This window comes from Mustela erminea, chromosome 1 (genome assembly GCF_009829155.1).
Source record: "Mustela erminea isolate mMusErm1 chromosome 1, mMusErm1.Pri, whole genome shotgun sequence".
In the NCBI taxonomy this organism is placed as follows: Eukaryota; Metazoa; Chordata; class Mammalia; order Carnivora; family Mustelidae; genus Mustela; species Mustela erminea.
In genome coordinates this window covers 8,090,121-8,104,563 of record NC_045614.1, presented here as the reverse complement: position 1 = coordinate 8,104,563, position 14,443 = coordinate 8,090,121, and the positions used below count along the sequence as shown (strand labels likewise).

At 54.3% G+C, this 14,443-nt stretch overlaps 1 protein-coding gene across 14 annotated transcripts in view; it reads right to left on the bottom strand.

The window, feature by feature from the left end:
- DNM2 (dynamin 2) overlaps window positions 1-14,443 on the bottom strand; it is an 84,698-nt gene that overhangs the window by 35,710 nt on the left and 34,545 nt on the right. For all 14 annotated transcript variants that reach the window (XM_032311301.1, XM_032311258.1, XM_032311218.1 and 11 more), the window contains exons 3-5: window positions 8,427-8,576; window positions 7,080-7,283; window positions 4,599-4,697 (exon numbers count right to left, since the gene is read on the bottom strand). In XM_032311301.1, coding sequence (XP_032167192.1) covers window positions 4,599-4,697; window positions 7,080-7,283; window positions 8,427-8,576 — 453 coding nt within the window. The remainder of the gene's footprint in view (window positions 1-4,598; window positions 4,698-7,079; window positions 7,284-8,426; window positions 8,577-14,443) is intronic.

Here is a 14,443-nt window from a genome sequence, read left to right as displayed (position 1 = left end):
GAAGGGCGAGAAGGACCAGCTCATCTTGCTAGGTATTAAAACCTGTTCCACGGCTGTTACATGTGTCGAGCTTGGATATATCGGGCACGGATGTCCAGAGAAATGAATGGCACAGAACAGAAAAAAGTCTAAAACCACACATGATGGCAGGTGGGAATGGATGGTTAACGCTTCTAAGCCAACAGGAGGGAAGCTCGTTAGGGATGATCGTATGTGGGTTAAAATTTTCTGAATCAGATACAAGAAAATGGTAGCTGTGACTGACTATATGAGAAATGGGGCTTGCGGGAGAGGTGGGCTACTTTCTCCTTCACTGACTGGCCTTCCGAACCATTCTGGAATTCTTTAATCATAGAAAACAGGATTTAAGATAAAAATGCTAATGTGAAGAAAATATCTGCCCTCTTAGGTCATGAAGCAACGGGAAGGGTAGAGAACAGGAATGGTGTTCAAAAAGCCAGAACAGGGCGCCTGGGTGGCTCAGTGGGTTAAGCCGCTGCCTTCGGCTCAGGTCATGATCTCAGGGTCCTGGGATCCAGTCCCACATCGGGCTCTCTGCTCAGCAGGGAGTCTGCTTCCTCCTCTCTCTCTCTGCCTGCCTCTCTGCCTACTTGTAATCTCTCTGTGTCAAATAAATAAATAAAATCTTTAAAAAAAAAAAAAAAAAAAAAGCCAGAACAGGGGTGTCTGGGTGGCTCAGTCGGCTGAGCGTCTGACTCTTGATCTCAGCTCGGGTCTTGATCTCAGGGTCGTGGGTTCGAGCCCCATGCTGGGCTCTGCGCTGGGCATGGAGCCTACTAAAAAAAAAAAAAAAAAAGAAGCCAGAATAGTCCTGGGTTCCCAGGTATGACACAGGGCACCAAATAGTATGGGTGTGTGTACTTCGTGGGGGGAGGGTGTCATGGGACATCGAGAACTCAGCCAAGAGCCTGACCCACAGTAGGTGCGCAGTAAACAGACGTGGTGCCTGTTTTCATCCCGGCTGACATAATGAAAGGTGAAGAGGTGGACTGGGGAGAGGTGGCCAAACGCCCTCAGGGACGCGTGCAGACAGACATACCCCACTCTCAGTGGGGGGCGTCCCAGGTTTCCCCTGGGGAGAGGGGAGTAGAGCCTGCCTACCATGTATCCCGACAGGTCTTGTGCAAGACCGGTTACCTTTCATCCTCTCCATCTTTGCCATTATGTCCATTTTACAGATGAGGGGATGTGACCAAGGGGAGGTCACAGAGGAGAACCAGATGGGAACCCAGACCGGTGAGAAGCCCAAACTCACTACCATCCACACAAGAGTAAGCAGGAGGGAACAGCAGGGAGCAGAGCCAGTGGTCTGGCTGGGATTCTGGTTCCTAAAAGCACAGGAGTTCTGAGTCTTTTGTAAGCCAAGAAGGACGCAGCTGGTGAGATTCTAAAAGCCACAGGACGGGAGCAGAACACCGAGGGTGGGAGGCCTGAGGGCACAAGTCAATAGCCGGCAGACAGGTCGGGGAGAGGAAGCACTGACTTTCTTGGAAACAGACAGGAAGGCAGAGGAGGGCAGACGCAGAAGCAGTGGGGCGGGGAGGAAGGAAGCCGAGGAGGTCTGTGTCATCATCCAGCCACCCGTCACTGATGCTGAGCCCAGGTAGCATCCCTCGGGACTAGGATTTAGGCCCAATACACGTGGGAAGAGCACGGGGTTAGGGTGGCTGGTAGAGGGGACAGGGACATGCGGGGTCCGCTTCCCCGTTTGGCACCAACCCTTCCTTCCTAAACCTCTGACACAGACCCTGACCCTGGCAGCCACCTCTCCTAACTCAATGTCTCAGCATGGTTTGGGGAAGGTGGAAAACAAGGTCGATGTTGTCCCCATGCCGATCCCACACACGGAGGAGCGAATCCCTAGGGGCTAAAGAAAAGATCTCAATGGTGCTGGCAACACCAGCGCGCAGAGGGTGCTGACAGCTGACAGCAGATCGCCTGAGGCAAGGAATGGGGCAGGAAAGGGAACCAATTAATAAAATGGCTTAGGGCGCCTGGGTGGCTCAGTGGGTTAAGCCGCTGCCTTTGGCTCAGGTCGTGATCTCAGGGTCCTGGGATCGAGTCCCGCATCGGGCTCTCTGCTCAGCAGGGAGCCTGCTTCCTCCTCTCTCTCTCTCTCTGCCTGCCTCTCTGCCTACTTGTAATCTCTGTCTGTCAAATAAAACAAATAAAATCTTTAAAAAAAAAAAATAAATAAAATAAAATAAAATGGCTTAAAAATTTTTTTAAAAACGGGTGCCCGGGTGGCTCCATGGGTTAAAGCCTCTGCCTTCGGCTCCCGTCATGATCCCAGGGTCCTGGGATCAAGCCCTGCATCGGGCTCTCTGCTCAGCGGGAAGCCTGCTTCCCCCTCTCACTCTGCCTGCCTCTCTGCCTACTTGTGACCTCTGTCAAATAAATAAATAAACTCTTTAAAAATAATTTTTTTTTAATTAAAGCCTTGATGGATACTCAACACCACGCCACAGTGATAAACAGTAATAATCAAAGTGTCCAACAAATAGGGATTGAGTGACGGCACACAGATCCCCATACAAGGGATTCTGTGGGACCTCTGGAAGTCACCTTGGAGAGTATTCGCCCGTCGTGGGGAAACACTCTGCCGTTCTGCTAAGTAAAATGGAAAAGTAGGTCACCAAGTAGCAGGAGGCCAGAGGGCCAGCATTCCAAACCAGCTCTGTCACATCCTCATCTTGTGAGCTGGGGCAAGGCGTTCAGCTTCTCTGCGCCTCGGTTTCTTCATCCATAAAATGGGGATAGAAAGAGAGGCACCGCATAATCTGGATCTTCTTTAGTAGGACTCAATGAGCTCGCACACATCAAGACCGCAGAGCAGGGGCACCTGGGTGGCTCAGTGGGTTAAGCCTCTGCCTTCGGCTCAAGTCATGACCCAGGGTCCTGGGATCGAGCCCCGCATTGGGCCCTCTGCTCAGCGGGAAGCCTACTTCCTCCTCTCTCTCTCTCTCTCTGCCTTTCTGCCTACTTGTGATCTTTCTCTGTCAAAAAATAAATAAAATCTTAAAAAAAAAAAAAAAGCATTAAAAAGAAAAAAAGACCATAGAGCAGTGCCTCGTACATCACAGATAACAAGTATCTGCTCTTCTAATTTTTTGAAAAGAAAAATATTTAGGCTACTCCTGTGAGAAGATCTAAACCTGAACTTTATCAGGTTCTCCGTCTAGATTTCATTGCCAATTTTTGGGAATAATCGGCCCAATCCCAAGTTGGGACATGATCTGGTTTCTTCCACCAAAAAATGATATGGGAGAAAAAAGGGGCTGGTGAGGGAGCTGTTGAGCCAGAAACTTAGGCATTTATTTGTAAAATGATAGGAAGCCAAGGATTTGCTTTGTAATCCCCCAGGGAGCAAATAAGGGGAGGGCATTTGGGCATTCGAGATTAGCTGTGTGTTGATAACCACTAAGGCTGGGTCTATGGGGCTCCTCGTACTTCTCTACTCTCAAGAATGTCTTTTAAATGTTCACGATAGAAAGTAAGCATGACCGTTAATAAAAATTATGAATCCTAGGGCGCCTGGGTGGCTCAGGTGTTAAGCATCGCACTCATTTTTTTTTTTTTTAAAGATTTTATTTATTTATTTGACAGACAGAGATCACAAGTAGGCAGAGAGGCAGGCAGAGAGAGGAGGAAGCAGGCTCTCCGCGGAGCAGAGAGCCCGATGCGGGGCTCGATCCCAGGACCCTGGGATCATGACCTGAGCCGAAGGCAGAGGCTTAGCCCACTGAGCCACCCAGGCACTCCAAGCATCCCACTCTTGACTTCGGCTCAGGTCATGACCTCAGGGACATGAGATCGAGCCTCACCTTGGGCTCCCGCTCGGCGGGGAGTCTACTTGGGATTTTCTCTCTCTCTCTCTCCCTCTGCCCCTCCTACTCACACACTTTCTCTCCTCTCTCACTAAAATAAGTAAGTAAAATCTTGGGGGAAAAAAAAAAAAGAAAAATTATGAATCCTGGGGCACGTGGGTGGTACAGTCAGTTAAGCATCCAACCCTGGTGTCAGCTCAGGTCACGATCTCGGGGTCATGCGATCCAGCTGTGCGTTGGGCTCCAACCTCAAAGCAGAGTCTGCTCTGCTCCCTCTGCCCACCACCCCTCCTCTTGCAAATAAATAAATAAATTGAAACAAAAAAAGGAAGCGAGCGAGGGAAGAAGGAAGGAGAGAGGCAGGGAAGGAAGGAAGGAAGGAAGCAGTCAATGAATTAATTATGCATCCTGGGGAATGTTTTCAGAGGAGAGCCCTGAAGTATAAACTGGTTGGAGAGGCTGTGCTAGGGATGACTGTGGTGTCCTTTCTCTGTAGGCCTGTTTATGTCCCCGAAGCGAGCAGGTGTTAACTGTGTAACTGGGAAGTCAATGTGTACAAATCAGAAGAAAAAGATACATAGGAAACAGTAGTTACTCCCGGCACCTGGGAAACAGGCAGCAGTGGGTGCTTATGTGTGTATATTTCCTGGCATCGGTCCAGGTTTCAGTAATGATAAGGACAAAAAACATTATCGTCTGAACCTCCTCCCTGCCACTGCACCCCGCCCCCAGCTCTGCACCCAAGCCCACCTCTTCTCAAGGGGAGCAGCTTGTTCTCCAGGACGTCCCTAGCGTCAGTGCCTTCGTCCATCAGATCGAGCTTTGTGATGACGCCGATGGTCCGCAGGCCTGAAAGAGCCCAGAGGTCAGAGGATGCCGTGAGGGAGGAGCTTGGTCTGGCAGTTTTGGGCGAGGGTCCCCACTTCCAGGTGTGGGACCTGGGACAAGCCATAACATCACCTGCCTGGACCCTAGTTTCCCTCATGTCAAGTGAAGACAACAGCCACACCAGTCTCAGAGGGCTCTTCATGAAGACACACTGGCTTGTGACAGACGCGCCATGAGTAAATACTGGCCACCATCATTGTCATTCCTGTGACCTGCTGACAGTGTCTCGCTGCCACAGTGTCGGGGGAGACCTTGTGGAAACTCAAAATCCCGGCTCAGTCTCCATGCTGCGCTGAGTTAGCTGCAGAGTCCCAACATCATACACAAACCCATGGCGACTGTTTCTAGGGTTACCTTGCACCAGAGTGGCCAAAATTCCACTCTGGAAACCACCTCATCGGATTCCTCCTATCCCCAGGTCCACTCGCAAATCAAGAAAAACCCTCTAAGCAAAGCTGCTCACCTACAGATCAGTGGCCCCCGGCAGGACTACGGATCCCCTCTGCGATGGCGCCCATGCCTGTGTGGGTGTGTGCATATGTGTGAACCACATGAAGCCCAGGGAGGTCCTCAGAGGACGCGAAGGGGGCTCTGAGGGGCTGACCGCTGTGCTCTCCCTGGCACCCTGCCTGTTCACACTCAGCCGTGGGCCTGTGAGCTGCCATCACCTTTCTGGACAATGGAGGGGCCACAGCTGTGAACACCCACAAAGCTTGTGCCAGGCGGGGAGGGGAGAGGCAGAGTGAGGGAGGATATGGTACCGCAGAGGGGGTCTGGGGGCCCGGACTCTATTGGAAATGCTGGATTTCACTGGAGCGTTATTTACAAAAGACCAGAAACAATCCACATGTTCAAGAACAAAGAATAGTCAACAATGGGCAGTTTGGTGGGTGCTGTGTACATGCATCCCACTGGTAACAAGGAAACATGCACACACAGCACAGAAAAATTAGGAAAGGTCATTTTGGGGGTAATAATTATGAACACTTCCAGAGACAGAAAAGCTAACATCAAGTTCACAAGTGTAAGTGAACCCACGCCCATTTCCTCAGCACCCGATCAAGCCTCTGTGGCATCTCTGTCACAATCAGACTCTATCCCATGGGACTGGATGGGGGGGTGGGCACAGGGAGGCTGTGGGGGGGCGCCAGGTAGAGGTAGCCTCTCCTAGGAGAGGGGTGACCTGGGGACACAGTGTCCCCTTCGCTGGACAAAGATACTCAGAACACAGTCCTCAACTCTGAAAAGCTCGCAGTCCACAGTGCAAAAGGGCCGTCAGTTCCTACCCCTCCCCGAGCCGTCCTCGAGCCAGACCAGAACCGGAAACCAGGGAGCAAAGTGCCAGAGCCTGTCTTTCCCCATCTCCTCCCTGGTCCCCGACTCCCTCCAAACCACTATGGAATCAGGCAGTCAGAGGGCATTTCACAAACCACATTTCAGTGCGTGTCCCCCTCCACAACCACCAACACATGCAGGACACACCCAGGTCCCCACAGCAGCCACCAAGGCCCCTGGGATAGTCCCACCCCCCACGTCGCCTCCTCTGCCCCAGTCACAATGGCCTCCTTGCCATCTCCTGGGCACCCCAGGCTCAATCAAGCCCAGCCTATTTAGCAACACTGGCCATTTCCCTGGATTTTGCCTCTCTTCATCATTTGCCGTTCTGGTCTTGCCTGAAACCTCACATCTTCAGAGACCTCTAACCCCCACCTCCTCCTACCCTAGCCACTCTCTCAAAAGGTTAGATTTTCCTCCAGTGCTTGCTTTTGGCTGAAACTGCCCCACCTGCTTATTTTCTTATGGTTTTCTCTCTCCCTCCCTGGAACATCAACTCACCAGGGCAGGGGCCCCTTGTCAACTTTGTCCCCTACAGGGTCCCCAAGGCCAAAACAGAGCCTGGCATATAACAGGTACTTAACTGACATGTACTTAATCAATGGCCTTAGGAAAAGTTTGACCCGGAATGCCCCGAGCCAGAGACGCCACAATCCACACTGAGCCCTATCGCCCCATCGGACTTCATGAACTCATCCCCCTTTTACCTTCTCTGCCTGGCCCCTAAGCATTACAGGGACCTCCCCAGTCCTCTGAGGAGCTCTACAGGCTAGGACTGCTGTTGCCATTCTGACAGAAGGGGACCAAGATGCCCAGCTGCCACACAACAGCCTCTTGGGCAGTCCATTGGCCTTGCTGGTCCCCAAAGGAGAGGCTGTATCCCAGGAGGGCCTTTTCCTAGGGGTCATAGGCCAAAGGCCGAGTGACCTAGAAACAAGGATGCTGGGCAAGCTGCCATGCTCCCAGGCCCTCGGAAGGGGAACGCCTACTGTGGGGCTCAGTAGTTACCTTGTGGGTCAACCTCCTTGGCCAGCTTAAGGGCGTCCGAGTTGGCCAGGTCCATGTTGGCAGGGGTGACAGCGAGGATGAGGCTGCTTTCCCGGCTGATGAACTGTAGGATCATGTCCTTGATCTGGTACTCGATATCTGGGGGCTGGTCCCCCACAGGCACCTTGGTGATACCCGGGAGGTCGATGAGGGTCAGGTTCAACACTGAGAGGAAACCAGAAGGAAAAGTCATCAGACACAGAGGAGGGGAGGCAGGCAAGGCCCCACGGCCCCACAGCTATCCAGCCTGCTTCCCTAAGTGCTGGGGGGTCAGGCCGCAGGAGTCCTCCTGCCCTCCAACCAGATCACTCCTTTTGATCCAGTAGCTCCTCTTCAAGTCCCCCTCCTACAGGCAGCCTCCCTCTAGTGCAGCGATATAGTTCTAAATCGGGACGTTTGACTGGCAGCCTGGAATCGCTCTCTGTGACTAAATAAATTTTGGCCCATCGATGCAGCTGTGACCAAAGGCTGCTGCTTGCCAGTGTTTACCATAAAAAACAAAAAGATGCTCTGATAAGAGACACACTGAGATGTATTCCTGCCAAGAAATGGCATTTTATATTATGCTACAATCTGAGTAAAAGTGTGAAACACACATGCATGAAACACACACGCAAACAGGATCGTAACTACTGACTCAGCCGTTAGAATACAAGATATATTCATAATCCTGAAGGCTCCAGGGTAGGTTTTTGCTCAATACCCTTTCATAATTTTTGAATTTCTGTGCCGTGCAGAGGCATCATCTATTCAGAAATACGTCGATTTAAAAACTCATGGCCAAGAACTCAGGCTGAGGAGTTCCGAGTCTGCTGGAATATTCTCCGAATGCCATCTCAGTTAGCAATCTATGCCCTGGGGCCACAAGTCGTACTTGGTGGCAAGCTGCTCTAGGTCACTGATGGGAGTTTTAAAATCAGAATATTGTGAAGAGAAGACTGGCTTTCCGGCTCCTCTGCAAGGCCCAGAAGACCTGGTTACCCTGGGCCGGTCTCCTTATGTGGCCCAGGACCTGGGAGCCACACAGCAGCCACCCCTTTCCACAGGGGCGTACAGCTATGAAATGCCCTAGTCCCCACCAAGCCTGACAGTCTTCCCAGCATGCTGTGCTTCCTGAGAGCTGAGACTGATTCCTTAGCACCATGTTCCTATTAAAAAATGGGAAGCCCGAGACCAAGAGGGCTATGTGCGTGAAGAATGGAAGGGGTCCTATTTCTTGTGAGAGCACAGCCGACCCCACCCACAAGCGGCACAGAGTCGGCTCCCCTCCACCACGACACCCAAACGGTCTGCGCCGGTGCTGCCTACCGTGGGGCGAGTAGACCCGCAGGTTGATGGGCACTGGGGAGATGCCTTTGTTGGTCCCCGTGACCCTGTCGGTCTCCGCTTCGATCTCCTGCCGAACTTCATCAAAGTCTGTAAACTTTTTGGACTTACAGTGCAAAAACTCAGCATATTCTGAAAAAGGAAGAAAGATGCTTGAAATGAGAAAGAGAAGCCATCTCACTCGCGGGCAGGGAGCTGATGGCCTTCTGGGACAGGTGCCTTGTCAAGCAGAGAAAGTGAAGGGTCAGTCACAGCGGCTCCAGGAATTTGGGGAGCAACAGATTTATTCTCAGAGAAAGAGATCTGCAGGCACACCCCGTCAGCCGGGCCTCCTCCCAGACCTCAGGGGATTCCTCAAGGAACAAAAACCAGCAAAGACCCTGTCCCCAGGGAGGGAACAGAAACTCTCGTGAGGTATTTTGTGAAACAACACGTCAGGACCCGCTATGAGGAAAACAAAACAAAAAACCAAGAGGTGGGTGTAACCAGCAGTTGTCACTTTCGGACGAACAGGACATTAGGGGAAATATGGGCACGTGTCACTGGACAGCAGGTGGGGTACGCGTGAGGAAGCTGCCTCATTGGTGGTCTCCGTTGAGACCAAGTCTGGAATCGTGAGGTGGAAACTCCCTCACTGTGGGTCAAAGGAGACGCAGGTCACTGTCCCAGTGGGATCCTGGGCTGCCGGCACTGTCCAGCTCGCCAAGATGCCAGATGCATGTCCCTGAGACCCATCTGTCCCTCCTCCCCAAGCACCTGCACGGTGTGGGGAACAGGGAGCCACCAAAGCCCATCTCACTGTCTCTCCTCCCCTCCTGGCCATTGGCAGGGCCCCCCACCTAGACATGTGGCCCTCAGGAGAAGAGCTTCTGGGCAGAGGAGGCCTTTCCATGCCTTCTGAGTCGAGTGACCCCGACAACTAGGACTTGGGCCCCTCAGCTCTGGGGTAGAGCAAGAACAGAACATGTTTGTCCTCAGATGTAGGGACAGAGCCTACTGGTACTTGCTGTATAATTCTTCAACTTTCCCATATGTTCCCATTTTTGCGGTCAGTGTTGGGGAGGGGGGACCCCGTAGGCTCAGAGACCACAGCTCTGTGGTAATGATTAAAAAAAAAAAAAAAAAAAAGACGGAAGTCAGACATGCTGGCAAACAGCCCAAAGGACCAGACCACTGCAGAGAGGCTGCGTCCTCTCTAAGAGGAAAGAACGAGAAATCGCCTCGGTGTCCACCAGGAGGAGACCTGGCTACACAAATCCCAGCACAGACATGCCATCAGCTGCCTCAAGAGGGGACAGACATGGAGCCTGACAGAGGAGCCCCGGCAATAATGGAATGCCAAGAGGCTCGCCACTCCGTCACCGTGACCTAACCAACCGCGGCCCACGTTCAGCCCCTGAGGGCTCCCGCCGAGCCCTGTGCGCGTGCCCGCGTGCTCCCACGGGCCCCTCAGGGGCGAGCACCGGGGCAGCATGCGTCTGTGCCGTGCAGGAGGAACCTGAGGCCCATAGAGGGGAAGCGACTTGGCCCAAGCTCAGTGGCGGAGCTGCGATTCCGACTTCAGCTCATCTGTCTCCAGGTAGTGGCTCTTAGGTCACGTGGCCTTTGTGAGCTCTGCATCGCCCCAGACCCCCCAAGGCTCTTAACCTCTCTTAACCTCTCTGAACCCCTGCATCGGGGACCGGGGGGACTCCGTGGGCTCAGATCACGGAGAACTACCTCCACCGTGGGCACTGGACACTTGGGGACAGGGGCAACGAGGACACCGCCAGCATGGGCACCCCCACCCCACCCCCACCAGCTGACCCAGTTCCCAAGGACAGTCACGCTCAAGCCCTCCACAGGGACAAGAGGAAACGCTTGGCTGCTCTTCCGGCAGCAGCCTCCAAAAATGGAACAGTCCCCCAACCCCCCACAGCATACCTCAGTTCTCATCCGGCTCAGGGCCCTGGGCTCAGCACCCGCAAGAGACCATCCCCTTCCCGGAGCACAGCCACAGGACGCAGGCCCTCTGACTTGTAGACTGCGCCGGGAGGCCTGGTGCCTAGAAGGCCCACTCCCAGCCCTTCCTCCCCCAGGGCCTGCCTGCCCGCTGCCTCTCGCAGGGAGCCTTTCTGAACTCCAGGCCGCCTGACCCTCAACCTATATCTTGGGCCTCCTCTCCCCACATCAGAGCCACGTCATCCTGGGATGGTGTTTATGGGACCACGACCTGCCGGCTCTGAGTCCAGTGTACGCTGGCCGTCGCCCCTTCTGCTGACCCCTTTGTCTGCAGGAGGTGTAGACGGTGCCAGAAAGAAGACAGCTTCTCCCCTGGGAACCGTGGGGGGGGCAGCACACCCTCTGTGCTTGAGAGGAAGGTTCAGGAGCCTGCCAGGCCCATCCCTTACTCCACACTTTACTAGGCTCCTGGTCACTTTGGAACCACGTGCCAGATTCCAGGGTTGATACTAATCTTCAAAAGCTCCCACCAAGCCTGCCTTCCCCCCACAGCACTGACTCCCTTAAAGCCGGATCTCAGCCCTCCTTTCCTCAGAACCCTCCACAGCGCCCTACTCACCACCTCCCCAGAGCCCTACAAAATGTCCTTCTCCCCAGCCTCTGACTTCAACTCATTCCCCTCCAGCCAGCCACTCGGGTCTTCTGCCCAGGACCTTTGCACTGGCTCTTCTGCCTCCAGGCTCTCTCCCTAACCTCCTTCAGGTTCAAGTGTCACCTTCTCCATGAGGCATGCTCCGGCCCCCACCCAAGATGGCGAACCTCTTGAGTGTCTCTTCCTTCCCTGCCTTATGACTCTCCAAGCACTGGTCGCCTTCTGACAACACTGAATTCCTCATCCTGTGTTATTTTCCAGGTTCAGCCTACAGGGCAGGGATCGCAATCACTCTGTGTCCCTGGGCTCCCTCTGGGTGCTTCTACTGACCTGCTCAATTACTGTACGTGTGACTGAACGACTATCAGAAAGACACTGTGGTCCCTGCCTCGGCTTCTCTAAGTGGGTCCAACACCAAGGCCACCAAGCTGAGTAGATGGGAGACTGGACAGGGACTGAGTGTGGCAAGGCCACCTGCTGTTTTTTCCTCCCTCTCTCTCTCTCCCCCGGCTCCCTCCTTCCTTCCCAAGATCTTGACGCTAAAGGCCCAGTCTTGAACTGGGTTCCTGGTCTGGTCCAAGCGTGTCAAAGGAGGTGGTGCCACAGACACTCCAAAGAGACCCACACAGCAGAAGTCAGGGGTGGGGGGGACCTCCTGGAGGGACCAACCAGCCCGAGTCCAGCCCCAGCCCACCCCAGGGCGAGGGAGGCAGGCCAGGGCAGCAGTGGGCAGAGAGGCCGGGCCTGCATCCTCTCTGAGGTGGCGACTTCCCCCCACTGCCTGAGGATCCCCTGGCCTAGGGGCTCTGGGGAAGGAGGGGAGTCCCTGCGGACCAGGTCTGCCTCTGTCCCAGCCTCCCTGTGGAGAGAACAGAAACCGGAGAAGTAGACAGGAGCGGCTTTGCCTGGGGCTCCACAGCCCTGTACGAGCTGGAATGCCCTGGAATGCTGATGATTTTTTAATGATCCCCTGTCGCAAAGAATAAGTCAGAGGCCTGAAGGCTGAGCTCAGAGCCTGTGATGCCTGGAGACTCCCTCTCAACTCCTTCCCAGCAGCCAAAGCAGAGCTGCTCGGCACTGTCCCCAGCCTGACTGCTGCATAACTGTCCCCTGCTGGTCACAGAGAACAAGGCCAGAGCCCCCCACCCCAACCTTCGGTCCCAGAGCCCAGTGGCAGCACTGACCGCCCCAGCCCTACCCCCAAGGCCAGCCTGCCCTCGGAGCCAGGCTCTTCCCCAGGAGGAAGGGCAGCCCTAGAGTTTCCAAGAGACCCAGCCCCAGGGCCTGGAGCACAGCAGGAATGAAGCAAGAAGCCGGGCCCTTGTCCAGCACTCGTGCTGCTGACCCAGAGGCGCCAGCCGCCCTCTCCCACCGCCAGGCTTCCCACGCACATCCTGACTCCGGGGCAGTGAATGCACTCGCAGTTTTTTTCTAGAAAGACATTCTGTCCTCCTTCCAGGACTTGTTCCCTCACCTCCTTCAGGTCTCAGCCCTAAACAGCCCTCGGAGGGGAGGCCCACCCTGACCACCCTGGTCCCTCCCCCCACCACACCCCTGTGGCCTGAGCAGCAGGAGAGCAGACCTCGTTCTGGTCACTGCTCTCTCAGGCGCCTGGTAGCTAGTAGGTGCTTAATAAAAATTACTGAGTGACCTATTAATTCAAAGTCATAAGGTGTCGCAGCCTAAGACCACATCACCCTGAGTCCCAAGCAGGTCCCCACTGTGCTCTGGGCATCTTCCAGGCCCTTCGGGAAGGTGTCCTCAGAAGGGAGATGGCAAGCACGTGCTGCCACCTTCGGGGTAATGGGCAACCTGGGGCACAAGGAAACAGCCCCAAGATAGTGGCCGCAATTCCCTCAGGCCCAGTGGCTTCCCAAGAAGTCCTTACGCCCTCCTGTTTCAAAGGAGCTGGAGGAGGCCCACAGGACACAGAAGGCACCCTCCCCACCCTACAGGCAGAGCCGGGGACAGACAGAGCTGAAGCTGGGCTGGAACGACTGGCCTGGGAAGGGTGAGTCAGGCCCCACAACATCACGTGGGGAGGGGACAGGAAGGAGAGGGGCGGCATGCCTAGCCACACCCAGCTCAGTGCCTCAGTTCCCCTACAAGGAAATGGGACAACAGAGAACACAGCTGCGGGGCTGCTAGGAAATCGAATTCCTCCAAGCCGCTGCCGGAATTCTACAAATAGCTTAGCTGCCAGTCAAAGAAATGCACAAGGCTGACCCTGGGGTATCAGGGCTCTTCTTCGTTTTTTGTTTTTTTTTTTAAGATTTATTTATGTGACAGAGCGAGAGGGAACACAAACAGGGGGAGTGGCAGAGGGAAAGGGAGAAGCAAGCTTCCCGCTGAGCAGGGAGCCTGATGCGAGGCTCAACCCCAGGACCCCAGGATCACGACCTGAGCAGAAGGCAGACATTCAATGACTAAGCCACCCAGGTACCCCCCCCCTTTTCTTGGGGGAGAGAGATCGTGCACGCGCACTTGGGCCCAACGGTGGGGTGGGAGGGGGAGGTGGTAGCGGATGAAGGAGAGAAAGATCCCAAGCGGACTCCAGCGGGAAGCCCAACTAGGAGATCGATCCCACGATCCCGAGATCACAATGAGCAGAAATCAAGAGTCAATCAAACACTTAAACCACCTGAGCCACCCAGGGGCACCAGCATCTCGGGGCTTTGCATGGAGGCGCCCTGCCCGGGTCTTCGTGGACATTTCCCAGCCTTTCCGCGTTCTCAGTCCAGCAAGGAGAGGAACACCAAGCTGACTCCTGGCAGCAGGAGATGGGGTCCGGCTTCCCCTAACTGGGCGACGACAGGCATGCTCACCTGCGGTGGGAAGACACACCTGGGGACTCAGATATACTCGGGAGACCCTGAGTCTGAGCAAATGGGTCCGAACAAGAGGAACTCTGCAGAGGCTTTAGCCAATCGAGAAGAGGCAAAGCATGTGGCACCCCCGAGCCTGCTTGCTTCTCAGGCTCCCTCCGATTCGGGATAAGTCACGCACACCTCCCATTCTAGGACACACCGCCACTGGGAAGGTGTCCTATCATGATTTATAGTGAGAAATACATATTTGTATTTCTTCCCTCCAGTTTTGACACAAGAGCTCCTAAAATCCTTGGAAAGCCCTAAGTGATAAAAGCAATAAAGGGGTCTTAACATTTCTAATAAGCCCCTTTCAACCACACATCAGTTTATGCTAATGAGGAGACTTCTGGAAAGCACTTAAGGATGGGAGCTGCTTGCCACGGGGACCAATTTATGTGATTAGAAGAGCTTTGAGACCCTCCCTGCCCACCCCCACCTCGAGAGGGCTGGAGGTTGAATCAATCGCCAGTAGCCAGTGATTTCATCAGTCATGCCTGTGTAATGAGGGCTCATAAAAATCCCAAAAGGTCGGGGCT